This window comes from Taurulus bubalis, assembly GCF_910589615.1.
Source record: "Taurulus bubalis genome assembly, chromosome: 3".
Lineage (NCBI taxonomy): Eukaryota > Metazoa > Chordata > Actinopteri > Perciformes > Cottidae > Taurulus > Taurulus bubalis.
Window position 1 is genome coordinate 15,144,461 of NC_136591.1, and position 27,298 is coordinate 15,171,758.

Sequence of the window (27,298 nt, forward strand, 5' to 3'; positions counted from 1 at the left end):
AGAGGATCGAGCAGTGGCAGCTGGTGGCAATTTGTTTTGGTAGGGCCATCTAATCACTTTCAGCAAACTTTGTCAAATGATCACCGAATAAAAGTGCTCACCTGTTAACAAGCTGTTGCTTATTTCAGCATCCATTAGACACAAAGTAACATGATCATTCATCTTCAGTGGTGTTTGTCCACGAGATGAATGTTGGTGCAACAGAATTTGAAATTACCTCTCGTCTTGTGAGGAAAGAGGCTGGAAGACGTTCAAACCAGGAAGTAAAAAGTCCAAATGCATACCCACAATTGTACGTAATATTTTTATTTGATGTTGTCATGGTAACGTAAGAGCACCCTCACACGTCACACTCTCATTCATCTGTTGGTGCTATAATGTACCTGCAGCACATTCTGAGAACTCCTTAAGAACTGGGAACACAAATCCAACCGGCCGGATGTTCTGAGGGGAGCAACTATCAGCTGACTTTGACGCAGCTGTCTCTGCAACGTCTGTAACATCTGGACGTGTGTGTGCTGTTAATGGGACCAGCGCTGACACACAATGGCACATTATCACTCCCACGGCCGCTGGTGGGTTTGCTGGATCTGGAACCTGCGGTAGTTTAGGCTGGAACCTCTGGACATGTGACCGTGTGGGCTTCAATGGCCTCTCATTCCACTGCTGCTATTCAGAGGAAAGTCAGCTACATCTTGATCCACGTCCTGCTGGGGTGCTGACCAGACAGCAGTTAAATTCCGATGGATTCAAAAGTTATTTTTGTTGTGTTGTTGTGTTTTTGTGTTTTTTTTTATACCAGCACCAACTTTAAAACCGTTTGCCAGGCTGGCAACCAGGCAGCAGGGTTTGGTTGCCGAAACTGAAAATGTATATGGTCGCCATTTTTTTGTCGCCTTATATTTGGAGTAATCACAATACCAAGCAGTTATACATAAGCCTAATTATGAACATTTAACATAAAATAATATAAAAGTAATTTTTTTCTGATACTTGACTGAATTAGAATCTTAAGTGTTATCAGTTAACGACACGTTAACTGATTACACTTAAGATTCTCATTCACTCCATTCCTGGTGTAAAAATCAGTTGTGCAACTGTTGTCATGTTCTCACAGAACACAACATCGGCTTGTCCATCACTCTGCTTTGATCGGTCTTGATCAGCTGAATCCTCTCTTGCATACAGGGGGGCCTTGCTGTCCATGTTTTATATGATAAAAAGTGGTTGCCACTTTCTCATAGTGGCAGCCCTTAGAGTCATTCAGCATGAAAAATAATTGGGAATGCCCTTGATTGTCATGAACTTCACTTTATCTATGGCTCGTACTGTAAATGGAAGGTGAGACCAGTGGCAATATTCAGTTTTTCTTCTTTTTTCCAGGAAGAAAGCAAGTACATTTAGATTCCTAATGGTGTTTTTTTTTTAGCTGTAAGACAATGAGGCTGAGTGTATAAATCGCCTATTGTGGAGGAGGTGAATTCCAAAGTGTTGTCAAAATAGCTTGTTGGACTGCGCACTGTTTACTCTTATGTTAAGATCTGACACTGCAGCGGTGGTACAGTTTTCTTTGTGCTGAGGAAGTGAACTTTTCTCAGAGAGAAGCTCAACATATCTCTAATGATTGCACTTTATCACAAATATGTAAGCTGCACAATGAGATCTCTAGGTGTAAGAAACATTACGAACAAGCTGGAAGTGAAGTTCCAATGTTTTCTGTATAGGAACATGTCTGAGGGTTTATCCTGCTCATGACATGACCTCTGACCTAGGGCCCGCGGTGCACGGCGGTATATGTAAAGGAACAGCTCAAAATTTTGGGAAATACTTTTCTTTTCTGAAAGTTAGACGTTCAGATATGATTCCGGTTGCCACATTGCCTCGGTGTGTGTGTCTTAGTGCTGCGTGGCTAAAACAAAAACAAGCTGTGTTTACACTGTGATCTGCTTAACTCATGGCGAGCTTAACTTCCCTACTGAAGCATCAGTGTTATTGGTATCTCCTGTAACGGTGGTTAAACTGTTGGTCAGAACTGCGGGCCGCCTCTCTGGAGAATGTATTATGATGAATAATATTGGACTATGTTGCCATTGTTCCCTGAAATAACTTACAAGAGGCCCCGGAAGCACTTACAAGATATGCAACTCAAGTGTCGGCCTATACTACTCACTGTGTACTTCTACTTCAGAGGAAAACATTTTAGTACTACATTTACCTGGTTACGTTGCAGATTCACATTTGACTCTCAAAATATAACAATTGAAATGTGATGCGTTATTATTCATAAACTATCCAGCATCGTATTAGAATGGAAAGCTCCACCTTGAACAGACGTGAAGTAGATTAAAGTACATTGTGCTGACGACGCCTCTCTTTCTTTGGGATGCAGCATTTTTACTGTGCACTATTCATATGTTACTACTGCCAATCCAACATTCCCAGTTGGAGAACGGGTGAAAGTACATTGTTGAAATACACTTAGCGGAGGTCATTTACAAATAGGCATATTAGTCGCTTGCTTTGAAAGAACCACAGAGTCAGAAAGTAGTACACAATGGAGGATTGGCGACGTTGCCATAGATACTAGCATCTTGGTGTTCGACACGAACGCACAACAGAAAGAAAGGAGCTACTCGTAGCGGCGAAGTGCACTTCCAGTATTAGTACATGATGCATGCTTCATCGTTAATGTATGTAGAGCAGCATTGGGACGCAACTTTGGTCTCAGACCATAAACCTGCATGCAATCTTCATGCGCTAATCAATATTTTTAGCCATCCTAGCAGCGTGACTCTCTGCATGGCAGGTCCGCGGTGGGTTGGTACATAGCTACTGGATGTGCTTCCCTTAAAAGTGGTACACACATTTAAGTTCCCAAGACGATGGACTACTTGACCTTAACTTAACCTGTTAGCATCTAGCTGGTGAAGTTTCTATCAGCTGGATACAAACACGACTCCAAATGTAGTGTAGTAGTAGTAGTAGTAGTAGTACAAGAAGTCATAAAGTTCATAAGGTTTGCTAACGTTTAGCAGTTAGCTTATATTAGCCAGCATAAGCTAATGGGCATACCAGACTCAGTAAGTTCACAATAAAGACTTCATTTAATAATAGCTCGTTCATTTGAGTGCTTGATCGAAGTGTAGTGAATCGTCTGCTCCAAATTCATATGCTACTGCTGTTATTTCAGGCTGGTCTATGTAAAAATCATGTCTGAGATGCTGTTTCCACTATAGTCGCAGGAAGCCCTGCGGTAGAACAGGAAAGAAAACAGGAAGTGAGTGCAGCGGGCCACAGTTTGCGTTGAGGCGACCTGCTCATCCCATTGGTGGCGGCCTCGTTTTGTTGTAGATGCTCAGAGTGAAAAAGCGGTCAGTCTGACGTCAGTGCAGTCGCTGAATCGGGACGACTGATGTTCCCAGGAAGAATGGAGGAAGTTGAAAACACAGCATAGCTGCTTGGAAACAACATCCCGCATCACCTCTTGCGTAATACTGTGAAAAAACATTTGGTTCACCCCTAACTGAGTGAACTGGTTCTGCTTTGCTACTGGATTACTTCAGTATTAAAACCTTGACTTGGCTTTGACTCTCCATTTAACACTCGTCCAGTGCCATATGTTTCAACAAATTACCAGACAGGTTGCCTGCTGGGGATCTTCAGGGATCCCAGATTATGACTTAAAAAATATTTGCTGAATCCCTTACAATAAGCTGGTTGTATCACTAAGCAAAGCATACGTCTGTAGTGAGTGGTACTGCTCTTAGTGTTGCCTGGGCCTGGTCTGTGAGCGCCAGTGGGAAAGAGCTGTCTCGCCAATGCTGTTGGTATTGATTCCCGTGCTATGGAACCAATAGACGGTTCAAGCCAAGGCCAGACGGCAGACTGAACTAATTAAGTAAGCATGTTCTTCATCATTGAGATGGCATGCTGATCCGTTGCGTGTATGCGCAGGTTTTCTTCCCTTGATGGATGTGGCAGAGCTTCAACCACAACATCACATTCTTTATTTGAAAATTGTTGTACGTGAGAGATCAATAGTTCATAAGTAATGCAATTGTTTGGAAAAGTGTGTTTGTGAAAAAGTGCACCTTAGACTGACAACCTCCGCTCTCGTAAGAGTACCTTCATGAGTCGGAGCATGTTCGTAAGTAAAAGTACAAGCGAGCAGGTTCGTCCTTCAATCAAAGGATCGGTGGTTTGATCCCCGGCTCTGCTAGTCCATGTCGCTGTGTCCTTGGTCGAGTCACTTAACACCAAATTGCTGCCTTAGCTGTGCCTATGGTGTATGAAAGGGTATGAATGGTTAGAGTCCTGATGGGCAGGTGGCACCTTTCATGGTAGCTCCTCCCATCAGTGAATGATGACAAGTGTCATAAAAACACTTGTGTAAAACACTTTGAGTGGTCTGAAGACGAATAAAGAGAGACAAGTACAGTACATATAAGACTTCTTTGCGTCATTATTACAAAAATACTACTCGCAAGTTGAAAAAAAAAGAAAATTTAAGACGGTTACCTTTTTTTAAAAATCTGCAGAACATATGCACCATATCAAAAGAAATATCAGACATTTTGGCATGAACGTGTTGAACTCAATAAATGTCTTGTACTGATGATTACTGCATGGTGGTTTTGGTTTCTTGCAGGGTGTTATCTGGCATGCCCTCTGAGGGTAACCGTTGTTCAGTAATGTGCAGAACGCAGTGTGCATCTATGGGGCATAAAGCAGCTTGATACAAGCTGTGTGACGGCTTTCTACACACCACAACGGTGCGCTCTACCACAGCGGGGGTACGCGTATGACGCACATTACACTCTGATCTGCTCCGTGGGTCCACTGTAGTTAGCATGAGCCGAGGAACCATGTTGCCTCAAGTGACTTGAGAAGGAGCTGGATTTTAGAGAAATGTCAAGTTATGCAAAAGACAAGTACCAATAAGACATCCATATACAGTAGGACCTTGCTGTCGGTGACACCTTGCCTCAGTCTGGAGAAGGTGCTGAATGGCTGGGTCCCAAAGCGTAGAGTCTCTTCCTCATGATGCTTCATTAATATGTTCATTATGACAAATGTCTAATAGGATAAAATGATGAAGTGGGGATGTATGACATGCATGTAAACCGCACCTTGACAGGTTTGTGGAAGCATACGTGTGTGTGTGTGTGTGTGTGTGTTCAAATGTAGTATGTTCCTAGCTTGACCTTGCAGCCTGTGAGTAATAATTAAAAAAGCTGTTTATAATGCATATGGTTATGTTAATGTATATGTTCCATCCCTTTCAGGCCCGTAACATCAGGACGTCTGCACTGGCAGCTATCAAGATTGTCAAGCTGGACCCTGGTATATTGCACATGACACAACATTCTCTGGACAGCAATTTTCCAAATAATTCAAGTTTTTCTTGAAAAACCTATTCTTCAATGAATTATTGAGATGTATACTGTATATTTGTAAAGTGGGACAATCAGAGCCCAGTACACTAGAAGCAAGTACCATATTGGTACAGGGTCTCAGTAGCAGAAATGCGTCATAACACTCTTATATAAACTGATATTAATTAACGTTGAAAACTGTGGAGCCCATATGAGGTCAGATATTGCTATAAAAACTGTATAATTCACTTCTTCATTTACTCATAACCAGTAACGTATAGACTGATATTTACACACTGAATACACAACTCACATTATACTCTTTCATTATAACACCAACATTATTCAAATAGCCCTCGTGGTTACAGAGATATACCTTTTTTAGTTTGGGTATGCAATTTTCAAGCAGAGGCCTAAACGTAGGTGGGTTTTCAAAGGGTTTAAAGGGCACATATCACACATATCGTGCACATTTTCAGCCTTATCCTTGTTTTTTGGGTTTCTACTAGTATGTGTTTGCATGCTTTAATGTACCAAAAAACACATACAATCTCATACTGTCTGTCTGAATATACCTGTACTCCCCCTCTGTCCAAAATGCTCTGTTCTAGTGCCTGTCTCTTTAAGACCAGTCTGCTCTGATTGGCTTGGGGAGAAAAATATGAGTTCAAAAACTGAAGTTTTTCATGATATGTCCCTTTTTAAGTGAATACTATTTAAGCCATGTAAACAAGTTCTCCCACCAGGCTAACCCTACATTTACTGGTCTATAATTGCCCCTCTAGGAGGAGCTCAGTGCACCAACACCAGACTGTTGTGAGAAGACACTGACGAAACTTTCTGTCTGTCCAGGTGATGACATCACAGCCATACAGCAGGAGATCACCATGATGAAGGAGTGCAAGCACAAAAACATCGTGGCCTACTTCGGCAGCTACCACAGGTGCTGTGTGCTTTCAGCCCGTCCACTGCACATTTTCCTGGGAATTTTTGGATGGATTTAAATATGTGGAATTTGACTTGTATTCACCCCTCACTGCTGCTGGATTCCTCTCCCACTCTTTCTAGTTAGATTGGAATGATACAGTATGTAATTGTGGGCGTTAGTTTAGTTTCAGACTCTTAGGGAGTGTTACCTTCTGATACTGAATGTCCAACACCGAGATAAAGGTTGTTTATCTCGGTGTTTGCCATGAGCTGTGTGTGTGTGTGTGTCTCTTCCAGGAACACCAAGCTGTGGATCTGCATGGAGTACTGCGGTGGAGGGTCACTTCAGGACATTTACCACGGTATAAATACAAATAATTGTTGAGTTCTGAATGTAGGCTTTTGTATTGCATCCAGTTTTAGTATTATCTGCACTACTCAAAAGCGTTACCATTGAAAGAAAAAGTGGAAATGTTCTTTTGTTTCTTAACCAGAGGAGGGTGAAAAAGGTCTGTATCAATTTCACAATTTCTCAGAGATAATGTGGCATTCATGCCATGTGGCACAGTGGGAAGAATAGAAACTCTGACGCACCGATCTAGTTTTAGTTTTGGACATCAGGGACGTTGTGACAGTTTCCAGTCACTACATGTATAGTGTATTTTCAAAATAAAGTAGTTTTTAGGTTTATGTGGTTAGGTTTAGGCAACAAAAGTGTTAGGGTTAAATCAGTACGTTTGTTGCATAAAATACGTTTGTTACATAACTGCCTTTAGTAAGGAACGTAAGTTGCATAACAAAACTAAGGTAAAATACGTCAATGTTGACTTGGTTTCCTACAGGACATTAACAACGGTCTCCTGGGTGAAAGTCCTGTATTTGTTTGAAAACATAAACGGATGCACATTACTCATTATTATGCAGAATGACCTCCTAGGACCTTGAAGTTGCCCCACTCTGATTGGCCAAACACTAAACCCAACCAACCAATCCAACCACGGGTACTAGCCAACCAGAGGCAGAGTAGGGCGAGTCAGGCCTTTGCTTTAGTGGCATTAACATTATTCTGTAATACAGTGGCGGGCCGTGCATTTCAAACCTGCGCCTTCAAATCACTCTATCAGCTGATAAACAGCTGGCGCAGCGCGCACCCCTAAGGCAACGACCACGCCCAGCCACAGAGTACGCACAGCACACTCGCCTCTCTGGTGAACCCGCCACACATGCACAAACCAGAACTCCACATATGGCCCTCAGCTCGGCTTCTTCTTACTGTCGTTCTGGTGTCCCAGAAGAGGAGAGACAATGTCTTGCTTCAGTCCAGGTTCTCATGAAAGGCACTGGATCGGATTTATCCAAATGGGGTCCAAGTGGGTCCACAAATGTGAAGGCAGGCAGTTGGTAAAATTGGACATTAGTAAGCTTTCAAAAGACATTTTAGGGACAATTGCAAGTGACAAATAAGTGTCTTATGATTTTAGAATCACCACCTTAACGTGGTGGAGGAATTTGAGTGGCTCAGTGATCCTGGGAGCTATGTTGTCCGGGGCATCAGCCCCTGGTAGGGTCTCCCAAGGCAAACAGGTCTCGGGGGAGAGCCCAAACGAAGAGCGGTTCAAAAACCCTGATGAATAGCAGCCCACGGATTGAAGCTACCTCGCCCGGACAAGGGGAAACCGGGGCACCCTCCATGACCAGACTCAGGAGGGGAGCTTGTCGGCGAGCGTCTGGTGGCTGGGCTTTCACCCATGGGGCCCGGTCGGGCTTAGCCCGAAGAAACATCATGGAGCAGCAGCCACTCTGTGGACTCAACACTCGCAGGGAGAAGCATCGGGGTAGGGTGCTATGCAGACCGGGCGGCGGGCCAGACAGGAGGCCTGAGCGAGTCGATCATCAGCAGCATAGACTATCTTTAGGGACGTGGAACGTCACCTCGCTAGCGGAGAAAGAGCCAGAGCTGGTGCAGGAGGTGGAGCGGTACCAGCTAGATATAGTTAGGCTCACCTCCACGCACAGCACGGGCTCTGAAGAAGGGTTGGACTTTGTCCTTTTCTAGAGTTGCCCAGGGTGAGAGGCGCCGGGCGGGAGTGGGCATATTCACGAGCCCCCGGCTGAGCACCGCTGTGTTGGAGTTTTCCCCGGAGAACAAGAACAAGAGGGTCGCCTCCCTGCGCCTACAGATTGCGGGGAGTAAGGCTCTGACAGTTGTTTGTGCTTATGCACCGAACAGCAGTTCAGAGTATCCGGCCTTCTTGGAGTCAGTGGGAGGGGTCCTGGGGAGGGCGCCGCCCCTCCCCAGGACCGCCTCGGGATCCCCCACAATGAGCTGGAAAGTGTTGCGGGTGAGAGGGAAGCCTGGGTCGGTCTGCTGAACCTGCTGCCACCGCAACCCGACCCCTCATAAGCGGCTGATAATGGATGGATTTTAGAAACCCCCTGAAATTTCGCAGTTGAGGCTTTCAGCGGGTCTGAAGTGTCAATCAAGGGGTAATGGGCATACAGACACATGGGCCTTTGATCCAACGGGACATTGGGGTTTCAGAATGAGGGGCCGCTGGAGTCCCCTCCACACAAGAGGGACATGTTTCCCTTTGCTTTGTCAAAAAGAAAAATACTCCTTCAATGTGTTGCTACATTTCTATGAGTAAACCTTCTAAGTAAAGAAGATGCGTAAACGAGACGGCTTTGGAGCTGGAGTTGTTGCCATTGCTTCCACTGATTCTTATCGTTATGCTATAATTTGAACGTGTGCTGGACTAGGTGCAAAGGGATCCTCTCTTTGTCATGTTTCCCCAAAATGTCAGTCATCACCAGACTCATTTTGAGACATTAGTATAATTACTGTAAAACCAAAGTGGAAGTACAGCGAGCTCTGAAAAGCCAGTTATCTATCTTTAGAAATGTACCTGCAGGCTTGTTCTCTATGAGCCATTAATCAAGCTGTCCTCTTCAGTGACGGGCCCATTAAAGGAGAAGCAGATCGCGTACGTGTGCAGAGAAACCCTCCAGGTAAGGCTCTTTTTGTGTGAGCGGCAGCTTGTTGCTGTCGCATGGTGAAATCTCTAAAGATACTCTGCTGACTGAGTGACTCATGTGTGCTTTTTCCCAGCCACAGAAGAGCTAAATAGTATTTAACTTCGCCAGACCGCTTAAATATACTGTCGAGGTAAACGCTGCTGCAGCAAAAACAGAGAGCTAGACTGTCTGTAGTTTGTTAGTGAGTGACCTTCTGCTCGCTTTTATTGGATAATCAAGTTTGTAGACGACAACAAGATCTGCATTGAAAAAATAACTTGCTTAACAACTTGCAAAAATACTTTTCTTAAGCACTCTTAGTTTATATTATCTAAGTAATCTGATGATAATGAGTGGTGACAGAGCGACACAGCCTCTGCAATCTAACTTGATATACAAGCATTCTTTGACTTTCTTTTTTTGTCATTATATTCTACTATTCAGTTAAGATCAGGGTTTCTTGCGTTGCTCTCGGTTTAGAATGGTTAAACCTGATTCATATGAAGTTGTGATTTGTTTAATTAATAATAGAAGATGCTCAGCTGATTTTCATTCTGTGCGTTTCCCAGGGTTTGCATCACCTGCACGAAACTGGAAAAATGCACAGAGACATAAAGGTACAGCAGCTTTTTATTTAAAATCTTTGTCAAGTTGTTACAGTACAGTTGTGATCATATTCTTATACTCTCATCATGTGGATACGAGCTTAGATCAGTGTGTTTTTTCTCTGCAGGGAGCCAACATCCTTTTGACAGAGAGAGGAGATGTGAAACTGGGTCAGTGGTGATGGACACACACACACACACACACACATGCACATCTGTGTTGCCTCTTTATACTCTTGAAGCCATCCCTGGTGGCTCGTAGCCGCTCGGCTCCAGTGTGACCGTGTCTGTCTCTTCTGTTCCAGCTGACTTTGGAGTGGCAGCAGAGATCAGTGCCTCCGTAGCCAAAAGGAAGTCTTTTATAGGAACTCCCTACTGGTAAGATGGGCGACGCCCTCACCTGTCTGCAACAACCAGCTCATTATGAGTGTACTCACTCATTCAATAACGCACTTTCCTCTTTTTATTCTCTGGCAATAGAAAAATGTACGCAATAGATGGAAACCGATGGATCCACTTTTATCATGACACTAAGTTCATTATACAACCTTGGTTACTACACTACTCACAATGCAAAATGTTTCTGCGTTGTTTTTTTTTAACGTTCACATAATTTGGTATGGAAGATAGTGATAGTGGTTTTTAGACACTGTTTTAGGAAATTACTGAGACTTCAATTTTTTTTTTTTACTAATCTCAATTAATATGAGAAAGTTAACGTCAGAGGTGGACAACAATAGTAAGTTCATTTTAAAGCATCAATAAAGGGTGTTCTATCGGATGTTCCTCTTGGACACCCTTTGTGCAGGATGGCTCCGGAGGTGGCTGCTGTCGAGAAGAAGGGTGGCTACAACCACCTGTGTGACATCTGGGCCGTCGGCATCACCGCCATCGAGCTGGCGGAGCTCCAGCCACCCATGTTTGACCTGCACCCGATGAGGTGAGTCGGCTCAGACAGCAGGGACTTCAGCTCAGATGGAAACGGGCCCATGCAATGAATGTGACGTGACAGCTTGGCCGCATGCTGTGTATTTCATTCCTGGACATTCACTGCGTGTAAACAATTGAGCCATTTTCCAGCCTGGTGACATTTCACACGATGTTTCAGAGCGCTGATGTTGATGTCCAAGAGCAACTTCCAGCCTCCAAGACTAAAGGATAAAACCAAATGGTGAGTTGAACTGTCTGTGTTCAGCATGTATTGGGACCAATTGTTTTCCAATCTCATCATTATCTTCCTGATGTACAATTGGTTCTCACTATGTTGCTCTCTGCAGGTCAGCAGGTTTCCAAAGCTTTGTGAAGATGTCTCTTATTAAAAGCACTCGTAAACGGCCCTCAGCTGAGACGCTGCTCCAGGTCAGTTGCCACCTGTCGCCATACATGCCCTATTGAGAAATTTAGAGAGTTCTATTTTCAACCCCTTTGTACCCAGAGAAGGTTTGTTCATTCACTTCGAGATGATACACGATAAAGCTGACTGAGGTTCCACAGGTGTCATTTTTATACCTTGATCCCATATTTAAAGGAGCAATAAACATATGATATTCAGAGCATTAATATAGGAGCAGACAACTATTTGCCATGTCAAAATATTGTATCTCAGTCATTCAAATGCTGCAAATCTTGTTTTAGGCACCTTTACGTTGAGTACTATGATATTTTTCATTATTTTACAGATGAGAAAAATATGTTTAAGAAAGCTTTTAAAAAATTTTTTTTTAGAATTTACTTTTTTCATCAGACACAAAACACCTTGATTTGTATCTGAAGTTCCACCCATTTAATTTTTCACTTCTTCTCTGACGTGAATGAAAATTAATCAAGTATGCAACAGATTAATCAATCATGGATATAATTGTTAGTTGCAACCCCAAAGCAGAGTGCTGACCAGCGGTCTAGGACCACTTAGCAATGTCCTTCCAAAGACGGAAATTCTGACAATGTGGGTCTGACGCCATCGTGCACGATCTTCTGTCACTGTTCAAGGTCATGCATGACCTGTAGCTTGTTCCTCCAGCATCCGTTCGTGACACAGCTCCTGACCCGCAACCTGGTCATTGAGCTGCTGGACATGGCCAACAACCCTGAGCTCCACACCGGCCACACGCACAGCATGGACGACACCGAGCTGGAGGTCAGTACTGCAGGGAGGTGGCACAGACTTTAAAGCAGCGTAACTATACCGTGACACCTCAACCAACTGTCTGATCTGTTGACAGGTTGGGGAAGTGGCTCCTGACAAGATTCAGTCAGCAGGGAAACACCTGCCTGCAGAGAGGACCCTGTCTGAAGAACAATGTGAGGACAAACACACGCACACACACACGCACACGCACACACACACACACACACACACACACACACATACATATACATATACACACACATTTTTTAAAGGAACACAGTTGTTTATTTTGTGTAAATAAGACAAAGTAGTAGTTCTCCACTTAATTAACTGCACTATACTTTGTGTTCAGAGCTGATAAGCTAATGTACTGTTAGCATGCAAACATACTGAACTAAGATGGTGAACATTATACCTGCTAATCATCCAGCATGCTAGCATTGTCACAGTAACAGGGCGAGAGATAAATGTCACGCTTACCTGTCTTAAAAACTTGAGAGCCCTGCAGTAAGCATGTTACCTTGTTGGTGTTGGCGTTTAATGCAAAGCCTCGCTGGGCTAGCTACAACCTTAAAAAGCTGCTTGCATGGCTGTAGCCTCCCTGTGCTTCCAGTTTTAATGCTAAGCTAAGTTGAGCTAATAACGTTTCTGACTACCACTGTGTAGTTAACACACAGACATAAAGCTGGAAAATGCTGAACTATCTAAATGACAAACATTATATATTATGGGCAGCCAGTCTTTATGGAGCGCTGCATATTTTGTGTCTAAATACTGTATATAGTCAATATATGTCTTGAATATTGCACAGTAATACTTTGTTTCTGACAAACACTGTATGCACGCATGTCTAAATATACGGTATGTCGGTTGTACTTGCTGAAGAGTGGCTTCATTGTCCACCAGGACCCTAGTATTCAGTGCTGTAATCTCCATAATATAAATGAGGACAAAAGCCTCTCAGTCAGCTTGCTGACGGCTGCCCTCGTCCCGTAACCCGTCCATACATGTGGGACGAAGGCCGCGTCAGAGGATGGCACTGAGAACATGCCAGTGGTGTGTGACAGACAGTGGTACTTCTATGCACTGGCTGCAGTGACTTCATACCGCTGCTGCTGCCAATAGTCTTCTTTTGGCGTAAGGGCTTCTGGTGCGACAGTCTGGCTTCACACTCTGCCCAGTACCAAATCATAGATCAACCTGACCTCAGTTTCCTCTATACACAGTGTGCTATTCATAGACACTCAAGCTACAAACACATTCAAACCGTGGACCTCAGTCTTAACCAATATGGGCTTTGAAGGCCCACGCTGTTACTACTACTAATGCTAGTGCAGCTACCACTTATTATTACAGATTTGTAATCTTCTGTAATCAGTTTATATTTATAGGTGAACGTCTTGCACAGCCATTTGTGTGTAGACATTTGACCTTTGAGAGGTTTGATTTACTTTGTTAAATGCCAAAAATGGTTTTGTAGAGGAACAAAATAAGGTATTGAAACAGTGGCATATCAGTACCGCAGCAACCGACTGTATTTGCATTAGTTTAAAGCCTTTACAGCCATGCCAGCGGTGTGTGGTTGTACTTAACGCTGGCATGGTGTCATGATGAGATGCTCTCATCGTTTTTTAGGCTTAGCTGCACTTGTGCGGGAATGTCATTAGTTTCGCAGGTATTTGGTCACAAACCAAAGTGTGGGCAGACTCAAATTCTGACACAATGATGGAGCCAGAGGAAAAGTTGAGGCATTAGGTCCAAAAGTAGTGGACCGACCAACAGACAAAGACACAGCTATGGTGGCCAAGAAACACAAAATAGTAGTGCAACAACAAGGCATCACCATGGTGCAAATAATACCCGTGAAGAGGTTGGAGAGGCTGCTGGGCTTTGTTGCTGGGTCATACAGCACAGAGCTTTCGAATTAATCCCCCCCCGCCCCCAACTACGTTACCAAGCAGCAACAATGGATCTTTGCCCAAAAAAGGACACATTATGTTCACCATGATGCATTTCTAGTGATGTTCACACTGTAATGAAACAACTGACTGCTAGGAAGGTGGAAAATATTTCAATGAGTGTCATTTGTAGTAAATGGAGTAAAACATGCAAAATAAATAGTATTTTTGTTTGGTCATAACAAACAACATTCTAGTTTAGTATGAAGTGTACATTTTACATACATGTTGAATAAATCAAGACATTTTTCAATCAGTTTTTAAACGGCAAAGAAATAACTTTTGGTATCAAGCTCTAAACTCTAAAATGATGATAGAATTCATGTATTGATGCAGGCATTCAGAAACATACACCATGGGAAATAACTGAGCCGACAGATACTTCCTCTTTGGTTCACAAGTTCCCGCATCCTCTGCTTTATGGTTCTCTGTGCTTTCACAGCAATCTGCTTCCTCCTGTTAACCACGTCTCAGTCAAGTCATCACAGAAACCAAAGTGTGATACTTACAAACATACTTATACATTACTGTCCAATTTCACATATATTCAGCAGACTAGAAATTATGAAATACCCCATACAATTGGATACACACCTGGAAGCAATCAAGCGTGAATACAGGATATACTTTATTGCGGAGATTGTGTGATTATGTTTAATCAAGACGACCACAAATGCACAAAATGACTTCAAAGAGACACAAAACTACTTAGACACATACAATGAAAACAAAGAGACACCAAATGACTACAAAGAGACAGACAATTACAAGGAGACATACACAAATGGGCAACGCAAGCTATTGGTCCTACCAGACTAAGTGCTGTAGCAGCAAAAAAAAACTGTGTGCACTGGATCCAGTTTAAACGGTCACATTACAGATGGCATTGTAACGCTCTAATGCTGCGCTTGGCTGATGTGTTAGGTCAGGGCTGTAGAAGCCAGTCTGGCTCGGTGCTAGCTCATTATTGACATGATAGCAGATGTGTGGTTGTGGAGTGCATCCTGAGTGACGTTCCAAACTAATCAATGCATTTGAAAGTGAGTGCTCATCAATAGTGCATGAACAGGCCTGGATTGTGCTTTATTGTCCTCATCTGATTTTAAACCAGTTCTGTGTGAATACTGGTCAGCACGCCTCATTGTCATCACGTTTTCTTTGCAGTCGACCAGGTGAAGTTTGGGCCTCCACTGAGGAAGGTCACTGAGCCTTATCCTGATTTGGTGAGGCTCTCTTTTCTCTAAGGTATATTTGTGACAGATATTGAACTGGTGACCCACATGAATATGACCATGGACTCTGCCTACCCTCCCCTTCAGCCGGGCTCCTATGATGACGACTGGAGTCTGTCTGGAGATGAAGACAACTCACCGTAAGACTTCTCTTTTTTTTCTTTTTCACACTTCTACTTTCATTCTGTATTGGCAATACTATGGTTTTAAGATGTTGAGATGTCACAGCTATAAAGGATGGCTTCTTCGAGGCAATCAGTAATTCATCTGAGGACAACGATGGAAAAACTACCCAAATTCCCCCCTTTGTCAATGATACACTCTGATCATGTTTTGAGTCCAATAGTGCCCCTGAATCCAAAGATTTCTATCAAATGGCGTTACGGAGATTACATAGATTATTTAATGTCTTCATCATTTTACAATAATTTTCTTTGTGTGCATGTAGTTATTGTGTCAAATCTCGTCCTGGGAAGGTGGATCATACCTGCAATTCAGAGTGCGGCCACTACAACACAATTGCACAATTTGGTGGCACTAATGGCCACTATAGCAAGATCAGAGTGTATCTGTCATGACAGAATATGGGATATTTTTAGTTGGGCTGATGTAATATGTTTTGTTATTGAAAGCAGCAGGAGTAATAATGGTAGAATTCCTAATATTAGATTAGATATTTAGCAATGCTATTATTGGTAATATCTTTAGAATGAAAAGGATATTTTTGGTAGTTTTGACCATCATTTCTATCAGTTATATTACATTGTACTCACCAAAGTAGTTATTGAGATCTGAGAACATTGGTTGGTTGTAAACCAACTATTTATCGAGATAATCCAAACCACTGTGAGCACTTCTGTAGTTCACTTCAATCAACTCCTGGTCACTGTTGTAGTGACACCTATCACAAGATTGGGGAGTAGCTCAGCTAATAAAAACATTTACATTAGGATTTAATGAACGATATATCCACATATATGTTTGTGGTGTCAAAGCATATTTAATTAATAGAATAAAATAAAATGTGTGTAATACAATTCTTTATTGTTTTTGGGGGCTGTCCTTTGCTTCCATTGCATACATTTTTTTGGGAACATTTACTTTACAATCTACCACCTTTAGTCATTTTCTAAGAAATGTCAGGAAATTGATCTATTAGTAGAAGCCTTAACCCACTGAAAAGTCATTTTATAGTATTTCTAAAAAGTTGTTAAATTAGCAATTGCCTAGGTGAGCACAATGTTATCATTACTAACAGAAGTGCTGGTGAAAACTGAGATAATACAATCTGAGTTATAAAGTGAAATTATCCTTTAGTCTTGCACAGAACATCAGCAGTCTGAGCCTCAGTCCTAATGTCCTCGGACTAGTGGACCTCTGGTACCGCCCCACTCCCCTTTGTCGTGGGCCATTCAGGCCTGTAGTCAGATAAACACCAGGTCTTCCTGTTGCAGGAGCCTGTTGGAATGTGTGGAGCAAGCTCTGCAGCTGAGGTAGGCCACGTCCATCAATTCCAGCCTCATCTAACAGCAGTGTGCCCCCATCCCACATGAATTACCCTGAAATCAACTTGTTGTTATGATGGTTTTTATGATTTGAATAGAAGCTAATACAAAACATCTTTGACATAATCAGTGGGTTTGTGTTCCTGCTCCACTAATCCCATTCCCAAAAGACATGAACTGGATGTGGATGTGATTCGGCACAAACCCACTGCTCCTTTGCTTTTTGGGCTTTTTGTCTGTTTTTTTGTGTGGTGTTTTGTCAAGTTGTGTGTATCTGTGCTGCTGTTACCCCACCCTCAACATCTGCATTTGTTGCCCAGCTTGTTGCCATGACTCTTGATTTGGATCTTTTTTTTTGGAGCCTGATCAGGACATTGCTCTTCCTTTGTCTTTTAGGAGTTTAACCATTAGAAGGGCGCCATCTACTGATGTAAGTGGTAACTACACAACCATAAACTGATCCATAGACTTGTGTATGTTTACACCTTAAACAAACTAATTATACTGGACTACACCAGCAAGATGACTTAACAGAATGGATAAAAATATGTATTTTAACAGAACACTAAAGGTATAGGAAATTCAAAATTGTAAATTTGTGGCCTTTAACTTTAAAATCTTTCTTCCCTTCTTCAAACGTTCAGTGAATTCTTATGTGCCAGATTGAAAATATAAAATACACAAACTGTTCCGTCAGACTCAATACAAAACCACCAGGGTATGAATGACAAATTGTGTCTCATGCTCGAGGACACGAGACATGTAACAAAAGTCCCTGAGAAGAGCCAAACCACAGATGTGTGGTCTGTCAGGGCGCCCAAAACAATTGTGTTGGTCTTTCACGTTTTGTTGGTCCCCCATCAAGGCACTCCCAAGAGACCGCATGTGGCTCTGTGGATTACTCACACCTGGGTCATCTCAGCAGACCGTGGTAACCAATTACAGACTGGGAACAACCAGAGTCACTCATTGTGTTTCTGTTTCTTCACATCTTGGAAAAGGTCTAGAACCAACGGCTCATTGGTACAAGTTACACTAACGGCTAGTTTAGACCGACATTGGAGTGTGCTAAAGACCGAGTGTTATATACTTTGGTACTAAATTATATTAATTATTTACCAAATGACCACAGTTGCACCCTATGCCCAATTTAGCTACCTCGCTAGCAAGCTAACAACAGCCCCACCTGTCAATATGACAACATGGTATACACTTTCCAGGATTAGTATGCAGTATGCAAATTGGCTGATGGTTAGGCAACATGTTGACCCCATTAGCCCTTTAGAGTGATTCATGTTTTTTGTTGATGTTTTTCAGGGAAGTAGGAAGAGTGGTTTATTCAGTCCGTCCACAGCATCGCTGCCGGCCTTCAGCTCCTTAACTCCCAACACAGAGGACAGTGACCTGGCGGTGAGACCCAGCTGCACACTGGGCCCCGACGCTGCTGTCACTGATGACCCCAACTCCACAACAGGTACACAACAGGTACAATGGGTACACAACAGGTACACAACAGGTACAACATTTCACTAGACACTCCAAAACTGCTATAGTTGTTTGTTTGACTTTATCTAAGGGTGTGCGTGACCTGGAGCGCCCAAGACCCACATAAAGGCAAGTGTGGGGTCCTAACGTTCGGAAGATGTTTTATAAATGTCTGATGGGTCACTATCACCGAACGAGGTAACATAATAGTAATGAAGCCAATGGCCGAGTGTCTGTGGCGACCATCCGGGTAAATATCAGAAGCATTGCACAGAAAGGAAGTGTGATATCAAAAACACACCTGCAATTACCACCAAAAAGAACAAAACGGAGACCTTTTGAGATTGTAACTTTAACTGAGTTCTCAACCAGCTCAGTGCCAAGTCAAAACTTAGAAGGGCTGGGTATCGTTTCAAAATAACGGCGCCATTAGCAACACCAATACCACCAACCTTAAAGTGATACCAATAGAGTACTTAATCTAAAAAAAATGTAATTCGACGTCCTTCATGTGAATGGAAACTGCCTGTGTGTCCCACTGGCTAGCTCGTCGGAGCCACTATGGACTGTGCTCATACAACAGTTACTGCTAATAATGCCACGAGCCCACGACCCATAGTGTCAGGATGGCCCGGCACGGTGTTGGGGAGTGTTGTCGTAGAAGTGTAGCCATCTCTATGTTGAAAGCCGTGTGCTGACAGCCAATCCCGGCTGTATGGGTTTAGCTTGCTCCGGGAGTGAGCCAATCGCACATTGCATTACATGAAAGAACGCTTGTGATTGGCTATGAGCAAAAAGCAGACAAATATTCATTATTTCTACATCTAGGATCGATTGCAGGTATCATTTGTCCTGTGTTATTTTGGTTGATTCCTTAACAGTATCGCTTACAGGTACCCAGCTCTGAAACTTAGACTAATATAAATCACTTTCCTCTCTCCTGTGCTTGACAAGTGTTGGCCAGGTGCTCGGCTACACAGGACATCAGACAGCGCTGCAGCGACCCATGCCTGCCGGGGGGGGACGCTGCAGCGGCAGAGAAGAGGAAGGTTGCCACCGTTTGCTCTCCGAAAAGAGAGACGCCACTTTCACCCGAATGGAGCACGCTGAGGAAAAAGACAGAGGACGCTGTGAGTTGAAGCCGAACATCTGTCTCTCATATCAGTGGGAAACATCAATGAGCTTGTGTGATTTGCTAACATAATAACTTCCTAATGTCTGTCTCATGGTGACAAATCATGCAACCACACAAGATGTTGATTTGTTATGCATCTGATGTACAGTTTTTATCATCCCCTATGTTTTGTTATGTGTAACCTTTGACATTTCTAGAGGGCTGATTGTCATGGACTTCCTCCTACCCCTCAAGTCCATGTAAGTGTGAAATCTAACAGCATGTTACCTACGACAAAAGCTGACCAGTGGCAACGCCCTGACGACTAACACGTTAAGCTTCCTCGCATGGCATGATTCAAGCTGCACTAGGAACTGTTTGTTTTATTTTTATGTAAAAATCCTGCTGATGTTTCTTTTCTCGCTGCAACCATTCCATCAAATATTTTTGGGTGTCTCTTGCTTCAATCTATACGCATTCCCACGTGCATTTGGTATCTTTGGAAACTTCAGCGCTCAGTTGATGCTTGCTGGTGTTTGGAGTCGCCAATGTGTTAAGTAGCCTGGTGCAACTTTGAACACATTACATAATATTGTAATAATCATACATGCCGCTTGAAGGGTCCCTTTAACCATGTTGGACCAATGGTGATTCAGTTGCTGTGCTGATTCTGTAGATGGGAGCCTGTTTCTCGAAGGTCTTCAACGGTTGTCCTCTTCAAATCCACTGTGCTGTCACATGGGTTCTACCCAAGACGAGAGGTAGGACAATAATGTCTCTTCACAGCCTGAGTCTCCAGTAATAAAAAAGTCAGCTTTGCTTGATATGTCATCAGCTGTACAAGGAACAATACCAATGCTCCACATTTATATTCTCTTTGTGTTGGGATGCAGGAAACAATATTTTCCCTTTTAACAAACACTCTCCCTTCTTAGATCAGTACCTTATTCTTGGGGCAGAGGAGGGCATCTACACCCTGAACCTGAATGAACTTCATGAGGACACGCTAGAGAAGGTAGGAAAAGGGCGGGCCCGTGTATTTACCATTGTTTTACCATCCTTTCTGCTGAGTCGAATTATCAGGGAGTCCTATTGGGGGTACTGTGGACATATTGGGTCATTTCTATAAACCATCTAGTCCAGAATGTAGATGCCAGACCCAAACCGGATGGTACCTGTCTTGACCCGGGTTCACACAAATATTGACAAATGATGTTCAGGTTTGGGTCCGCTTCGGCCGACCTGACACGTGCTTCGCTATAATTTTTGTGAAAATATAGTATGTTGAGCTACTTGGGTTCGTTATTTACATTTTTGTTGATGTGGTTCTGTTGGCTTCCAGTGCACACTGGGTTGCAGCCGAGTATGAGGTGAGAATGCCAACACCTCCAAGTTTGGGGCCACGGTTCTCTGTCAGAAAATGGTGGTTTGGGAGTGAGCTGATGCCTCCAGTAAGGCTGGCCAATAATTTATTGTTGGATAAATCCTATTGTGATGAAATCCTAAATCCAGATATCGTGATACACAATTAAGTTTGTTTACAGACTGACTTACTGACTGAATTACCAGAAACAACACTATCTCTTATGGAGATATGAAATTACCTATATTCTGATTGAAGGATTGAAAGGGACTGCTCTGTGTTGTCTTTCCTCCCACAGCTGCTCCCTCAGCGATGCACATGGCTGTATGTTATGAACAACGTGCTGATGTCCGTATCAGGTAACACATCTCTTCACATGGAACATGGTGTTGCTGCATGTTACCTGCTGCTCACAGGATGTATCCATCCCACAGGGAAGTCCTCCCAGCTCTACTCCCACAGTCTGGCCGCTCTGTTTGAACAGAGAGGACACCTGCAGAAGAAACACGGCAGTCTGTCGCTCAGCACCAGCCGCTTCACCGAGCGGATCAGCTCCAGGTGGGACAGGGCACTAGTGGTACAGCTGGAACAGTGTCCTTCTTGATACTTCCACTAGGTGGCATCAAAATAAGATGTTTTACTGAACTGCATGTTCTCTCTCAAGCCATAGAAAGTTTGCCATGTCTGTGAAGATCCCCGACACTAAAGGCTGCAGGAGATGTAGTGTAGGTAGGTGAGGCCGCCTTCACTCTGCATGCTCTGTGTGTTTATCCAGCGATGACAATAACAGACTCCCCACCTTTCTACTCTCTCTCTATCTCAGCGCGAAACCCGTACACAGACAGCACATTTCTATGTGGGGCGGTTCCATCTGGCCTGGTTCTTCTTCTGTGGTATGAGCCTCTGCAGAAGTTCATGCACCTAAAGGTTTGTAAAGGCACCTTAAGTGAAATATCATACTTTATGTATTTCTGTGATCGGGGGATTTTTTATTTAAAACATTCACGAAATTAACATAATCCACAGGATGTGAAGAGCTAAGAGTGTTGACGTCTATGTAGAGTGTTGCAGAAGTATCTACTGAAATGAGCACGCTAAGCAGCTTGCCTCAAATATGGTAACTTCTGTTCATTGGGTGCGTAAAAAAAAAAAATTAAAAAAAAAAAAGACAATGGCCGTAATCCAAGTTAGTGAACTCCAGGCTTCATGACAGCACAAACCAATGGGTGTCGTCACAATAATTACGTCCACTTCTTATATACAGTCTGACCATGTTACCATGGAAACTCCTTTCTCCCTCCTGGTCCGATGAATTTTCAGACACGGCTTATGAATTGATTCCTGGTAAAACATTGACTACGTGTCCCGTCGTGTCACACTTACCTGGCATCATCCAAACCCTAAATCCATCCCATTCTCAGTACCATGTACACTGACTCCTCCTCTTTTGCGTTGCCATGTGTTTGCCCTGCAGCACATTGCCATGAGGCTGCCGGACTCCCTGCCCATATTTGAGCTGCTGGTGCTGGTGTCGGACGAGTTCCCTCAGCTGTGCGTCGGGGTGAGGGACTTTAGCAACGGGATGCGGCCAATCAGCCCACAGCTCAAGTTTGATATTATAGAGCTGAACAGCACGCCTATCTCAACTCCAGGTAGGACGGACTGTTTCTTCCTCTGGCCGCTTCTAGAGCCAGAGCTACTAGAGCCAGAGCTTCTAGAGCTAGAGCTTCTAGAGCTAGAGCTTCTAGAGCCCGGCTTCAAGCTTCAACTCAACTCTCTTGTTGGTCTGTAGACAGTGGGGCACTCGGGGCGGTGCAGGTGACCCAAATGGACAGAGACACCGTTCTCATCGCATTAGAAGGTAAGTAATCCCAACTCATGTTCCAATTCCTCCAGCCCTCTTTCATGCTGACTAACATGCCACATCTCGACTGACAGAAACTGTGAAGATAGTGAACCTGCGAGGGCTTCCATCCAAAGAGCTGGCCGCCGAGATGGTCTTTGACTTCCCCATCGAAGCTCTAGGTATAAAGCAATCGTGATGAACACGGTGAGTGATGTTTCCCGCTGACAGTTGAGTGACAGTTGTGTTCTATCAGTCTGCTTACAGGATAGCGTGCTGGCTTTCTGGAAGCACGGCCTCAAAGGGAGGAGTTTCCATTCCAATGAGGTGATTAGCGTCCTGCCGGGTTATGAGCTGATGTTGTGTGTTTGACATGCGTGCAACGTTCCTCAACAAATTTCATCTTTATCTGCAGGTGACACAAGAAATTACAGATCAGAGTCGAGCATTCCGAGTCTTGGGAACAAACAGGTACTTTTTCTGACACTACACTTTACTTCTTCATAGATGAAACAATACAAGTAGTACTGTCAGTAGATCAAGATAAACTCAAATTAAAAAAATCTAAGAGTGGCATTTACTGTGATGGTAGCGGAATGAATAGAAGTAGTAGTGTGGAAAGAGTTATTAGTAGTATTAATGATAACAGTAGTAGTAGTTGCAAAGTTGGTAGTCTTGATAATAGTAGTACTGGTGGTAGTCGTATTAAAAGTAATGGTAGTGGTTGCAGAATGAAGATTATTAATAGTAGTAGAGGTGTTTCTTGTGAACCCGATGTCTCAGGAAGGCCTCCAAACACAAATGTCTAAAAGGATGAGGTCATGACATTTTCAACAGGATGTATACTGCAACTTGACTGGCAGAGGTTTAAACTGCTTAGTGGTAATTCTACTTCATTATTAAGAGACAGAATGTTATTTTCTCTTTTTTAAAATATCATTGCAAGATCTATTTATTTATAGTGCCCTCAAGTCCCACATTCAGATACTGTGTGACAGCATAAGCTAACGTTTTGGGCCAGCTCTGCGTTTCTTCTCTTGTGTTTGATGCTCGCCCCGTGACTCTGCACAGGGACATTGTCCTTCAGAGCACACCAACAGACGAGCCCTCAGCCCTCAGCAACCTGTACATCCTGACCGGACATGAGAGCAGCTACTGAGAGAGGAAAAAGGCTTGACTTCTTCAAAAGGCACTCTGGAGACAAATGCAGATCTCTTCCATAACCCAGTGGTGTAAAAACCCAAGCTGCAGCCGCCACCAGCACCGACCCTCTCTGAGTCTGGAATTCAGTTGCCCGTCCAGACTCAAACTGTCAGGTGTTTGGAGACACATGTACAAGAGAGACTTGTTTCTCACTCTTACATCTGCTGATTAAAGCTGCAAAAGACAAATATTTTCATGTCAAAACAAGTGTTCTCTTCCCTGCTTAAATCCCAGTGAGATAGCTACAGGGAGCCCAGTTCCACTCCTGATAATTGAGGTCTACTGCATTCAGACTGTAGAAAAAGGTGCACATAATATCTGTGACAGCACTCAAACCTTTCTGAACTGTTGTTTTGAAGCTTTTATTTGTTTACCGCTTGCTGCCGTCTTTGACAGTCACTAGAACCAGGACAGAAACGGGAGGAACCGAGTGTGATAGACTGAGACTGTCTGTCTGTCCATCACATGAATCAACCTTAACACCCCCTTAAAGTGATAATGTTTCTCATAAAGCCCCAAAGATGCTCTGTAAAGGAAGTGAAATATTATTTTTTCCATTGGTTGAACTGCAGTTTCACCACTCAGCCATAGGCGGGGTCACCTTTTCCTAGGTATGAATACACACTGATCTCCACACAATAATGCTGACCGTAATTAACACTTTCACTTCAACTCTACTAACCTTGAAGTCCGATTTTGTTTTTTCTGAAAGCTCTTAATATATCTAAGTTTGCGCTAAATGATACAGAAGCCAAAGTTTGGGGCTCGTCGGAAAGTTGTTGAATGACATGAATGCGCCAAAGTTGTAAACATGGAAATATTTCACACTTCTACCATCCATCCCATGTGACCTGAACGCAGCATGTATGCCACCGGCAACGGAAGGTGATTAGGGCCACATGTGAAAAGTTAATCTGAATTTAAAGTGAGTTACCCTTCTATATAGTGGACTATATAATGAGTTTGCCATTTGGTACTGCTGTCCCAGTGTATAGTGGGAACTATTATACAGTGGACTAAATGTATCCTACCATGCATCATGAACAGCAGTGGTCACTAATCAGGCACTATATATACCAATATGCATCGTCTTTGATGAAGGAAGAATGTCGAGAGGAAAGAAAGCAGCACGACTGAGACAAAATCCACGAGTAGTGACGCATCACAACACAAACATCCACAAAACCATTTTGTATTTATTAAATACACTTATTGCCCTTGGTATACATTGACAACTGCAGCGCACACCGTTTTACTTCTTCCGTTCTTACCTTTCACAATAAAAGCATGAAACATATATGCTGCATCACTGTTTACCAAGAGGCAACTCAACAAAAACAGCTTAGAATATGTTTGTTTTTTTCTCACAAAAGTTCAAGGTCTGTATTTAATATGAATGCACCACTAGCGGTTCAATTGTGCGGCACCATAATTAACAGTGCAGAGAAAATGACCCAAGTATGCAACATCTCAGGAATGGAGGTCAAAGGTCAAGGTAACTGTGATCTCTTGTCCGTCCCATTCTGGTGATGTCTCTGGAACATCTGGCACAAACATCCACCTGGACTCCAGGATTAACTGATTGTAATGGGAGGTCAAAAGTCACTGTGACCTCTCGAAACACATTTTGGCCATGACCCATGGTGCCAAACACCGCTTCAACTGTGTCCCTCCTCCATCTGCTTTATTATTAATTCAACCTCAACATAGGCTGAATGTACATTTGATTCCATGAGGTGTCGTATAAACTGAATGCATTTAAAGTGTACTTCTACTAGTTTGACTAAAATGTAAATTCCACTACATTAGAGTTTTGTGTGTAATGATATTTGTTATTTATGGAAAGGAAACTGTACAAGTAACACTCACTTTTCCCTGAGAGATACTTGAAAGATGTAATATGCATATGCTAGTAGTTTTTTAGGTTGTTTTATTGTTATTGTGTATACATTTTAAGTATATAACAGTACAGTATGCCTTTACACTATGTAAGGGTTGTAATATGCTCAATAAAGATTTTAATATCCTTATGAGCTGAGGTAGAGGTTTCATTGTTGTTACAAAAATTCACTTGTAGCCTCAGCAGAGGTTTACTCAGCTGTCAGAATACAGTCATTCTCAAAACTTTACTTTCCATTTCTGACCAGAAAAAAAACTCTGTAACTGGATGTTTTATTTAATCTCTGCTTGACAATTGTTTATTTACATGTAAGAATATCTTTATTACAAGCCTTTGTACATGTCATATTAATTATATGTTTTGCTGTCAGTACATCAGAAACTAACAAAAAATATAACTCAAATATAACTCAAAATAATATGAGGCCACAAACAATAAAACAAAGTAAAACAATGTATTCTGCTTTAAAAAATACTTTTATTCTTACATGTCTGCAGGGAACAGTGCACTTGTCAGCCCAGAGCTGTTAGTGAAAAGATGAAATTAACTTTACTTGAGGCTTAATTTTTATTTAATATGTGGATATATGTGTTCCATTAAATTAACTGTAAGACGCAAAAATAATAAAAAATAATCTATCAGTTCAAGGATAAGGCTGATTTTTATTTCATCTTTTTATCGTCTTTACCGTCTTGCCCTGTTGTTCAAAACCAGTAATTATTAATTACTTAGATTCATTAGATGTTTTAACTCAGTTTTCAAAGACATAGGAGCAGTACTTGGCCTGTCGATTAATAGTGCGGACTTCCACTCGAGTGGTGGCGGATGTAGTCGCGGAAGTAGAAGAAACCGCGGCAGCGTCACGGGTGCTGTGCGGCCGCCATTTCACTTTTCATTCATTGGTTTCGAGACCTACGCCGTTTAATCGGTGAGTTAGCGACTGTAAGGTCGGAGCATGAGGTGAAATACTTGTTAGGAAGTTGTTGACGCATTCCTGTCATCGCAGCGGTGTTGCGGGTGTTGCCCGAATGGACGTCGGTTGAATTATCGGCTTTACGTTAGCTCGTAAGTTGTTAGCTAGCTAATGTTAGCTCACTGAATTCATACGCCTTCATTTCCCCAAACGTTAGCCGCCATTACACTGAAATGAGGACGAACATGGAAGCGGTGCACACAGAACACATTGCACACAAAAAAGCAAGCAAAAACGTTTAGGCTGTTCACGCTAGTCCTGTGACTAACGCAACAAACACTGAAATATGTAGCTAGCTAATACAGCTAATAATAAAGACGTGCTAGCAGACGTCCGGCTCATAAGGAGATGAACCATGAAGGCCAGCGCTGCGCCTCGCGCGGATGTTTACAACCAGTCGTTCTAAATAAAGCGCGACGGCTGGACACGGACCTTTAACCCGCGTTTGACCCTTTCATACACTGACGCTTTCCTTGGTGTCGTCGCATGTTTTTACATTTTGAACCACTAATGTTAGCGTTATCTGTCATATTAACCTAAATGAAAATGTGTGCAACATAACGCCGCAAACCAGTCCAACTAACGCTAAATCGTATATCTGACAAGCTAGACAGCAATAGTTTTCTTTTAGAAATGTAACCCTTTTAAATCCCCTCACACTTTTTACCTCCT

At 42.9% G+C, this 27,298-nt stretch overlaps 1 protein-coding gene across 1 annotated transcript in view; it reads left to right on the forward strand.

Annotated features, from left to right (window-relative positions):
* The window catches only part of map4k2 (mitogen-activated protein kinase kinase kinase kinase 2), a gene marked incomplete at its 5' end in the record, with an annotated part of 27,740 nt that extends 1,477 nt beyond the window's left edge, over positions 1–26,263 (forward strand). Inside the window, 31 exons of the mRNA XM_079215455.1 lie at positions 5,286–5,343; positions 6,228–6,318; positions 6,600–6,664; positions 9,256–9,311; positions 9,887–9,934; positions 10,051–10,093; positions 10,228–10,300; positions 10,731–10,862; positions 11,031–11,093; positions 11,200–11,281; positions 11,943–12,059; positions 12,145–12,223; positions 15,173–15,231; positions 15,328–15,380; positions 16,695–16,733; positions 17,142–17,175; positions 18,063–18,219; positions 19,185–19,360; positions 19,563–19,604; positions 20,021–20,105; positions 20,280–20,359; positions 21,006–21,066; positions 21,142–21,265; positions 21,372–21,436; positions 21,531–21,634; positions 22,182–22,359; positions 22,500–22,568; positions 22,646–22,732; positions 22,807–22,877; positions 22,966–23,021; positions 23,622–26,263. Of these exons, the coding sequence (XP_079071581.1) occupies positions 5,286–5,343; positions 6,228–6,318; positions 6,600–6,664; positions 9,256–9,311; positions 9,887–9,934; positions 10,051–10,093; positions 10,228–10,300; positions 10,731–10,862; positions 11,031–11,093; positions 11,200–11,281; positions 11,943–12,059; positions 12,145–12,223; positions 15,173–15,231; positions 15,328–15,380; positions 16,695–16,733; positions 17,142–17,175; positions 18,063–18,219; positions 19,185–19,360; positions 19,563–19,604; positions 20,021–20,105; positions 20,280–20,359; positions 21,006–21,066; positions 21,142–21,265; positions 21,372–21,436; positions 21,531–21,634; positions 22,182–22,359; positions 22,500–22,568; positions 22,646–22,732; positions 22,807–22,877; positions 22,966–23,021; positions 23,622–23,709 (2,535 nt within the window). The 3' untranslated portion in view covers positions 23,710–26,263. The remainder of the gene's footprint in view (positions 1–5,285; positions 5,344–6,227; positions 6,319–6,599; positions 6,665–9,255; positions 9,312–9,886; positions 9,935–10,050; positions 10,094–10,227; positions 10,301–10,730; positions 10,863–11,030; positions 11,094–11,199; positions 11,282–11,942; positions 12,060–12,144; positions 12,224–15,172; positions 15,232–15,327; positions 15,381–16,694; positions 16,734–17,141; positions 17,176–18,062; positions 18,220–19,184; positions 19,361–19,562; positions 19,605–20,020; positions 20,106–20,279; positions 20,360–21,005; positions 21,067–21,141; positions 21,266–21,371; positions 21,437–21,530; positions 21,635–22,181; positions 22,360–22,499; positions 22,569–22,645; positions 22,733–22,806; positions 22,878–22,965; positions 23,022–23,621) is intronic.
* Between the last annotated feature and the right edge of the window lie 1,035 nt (positions 26,264–27,298).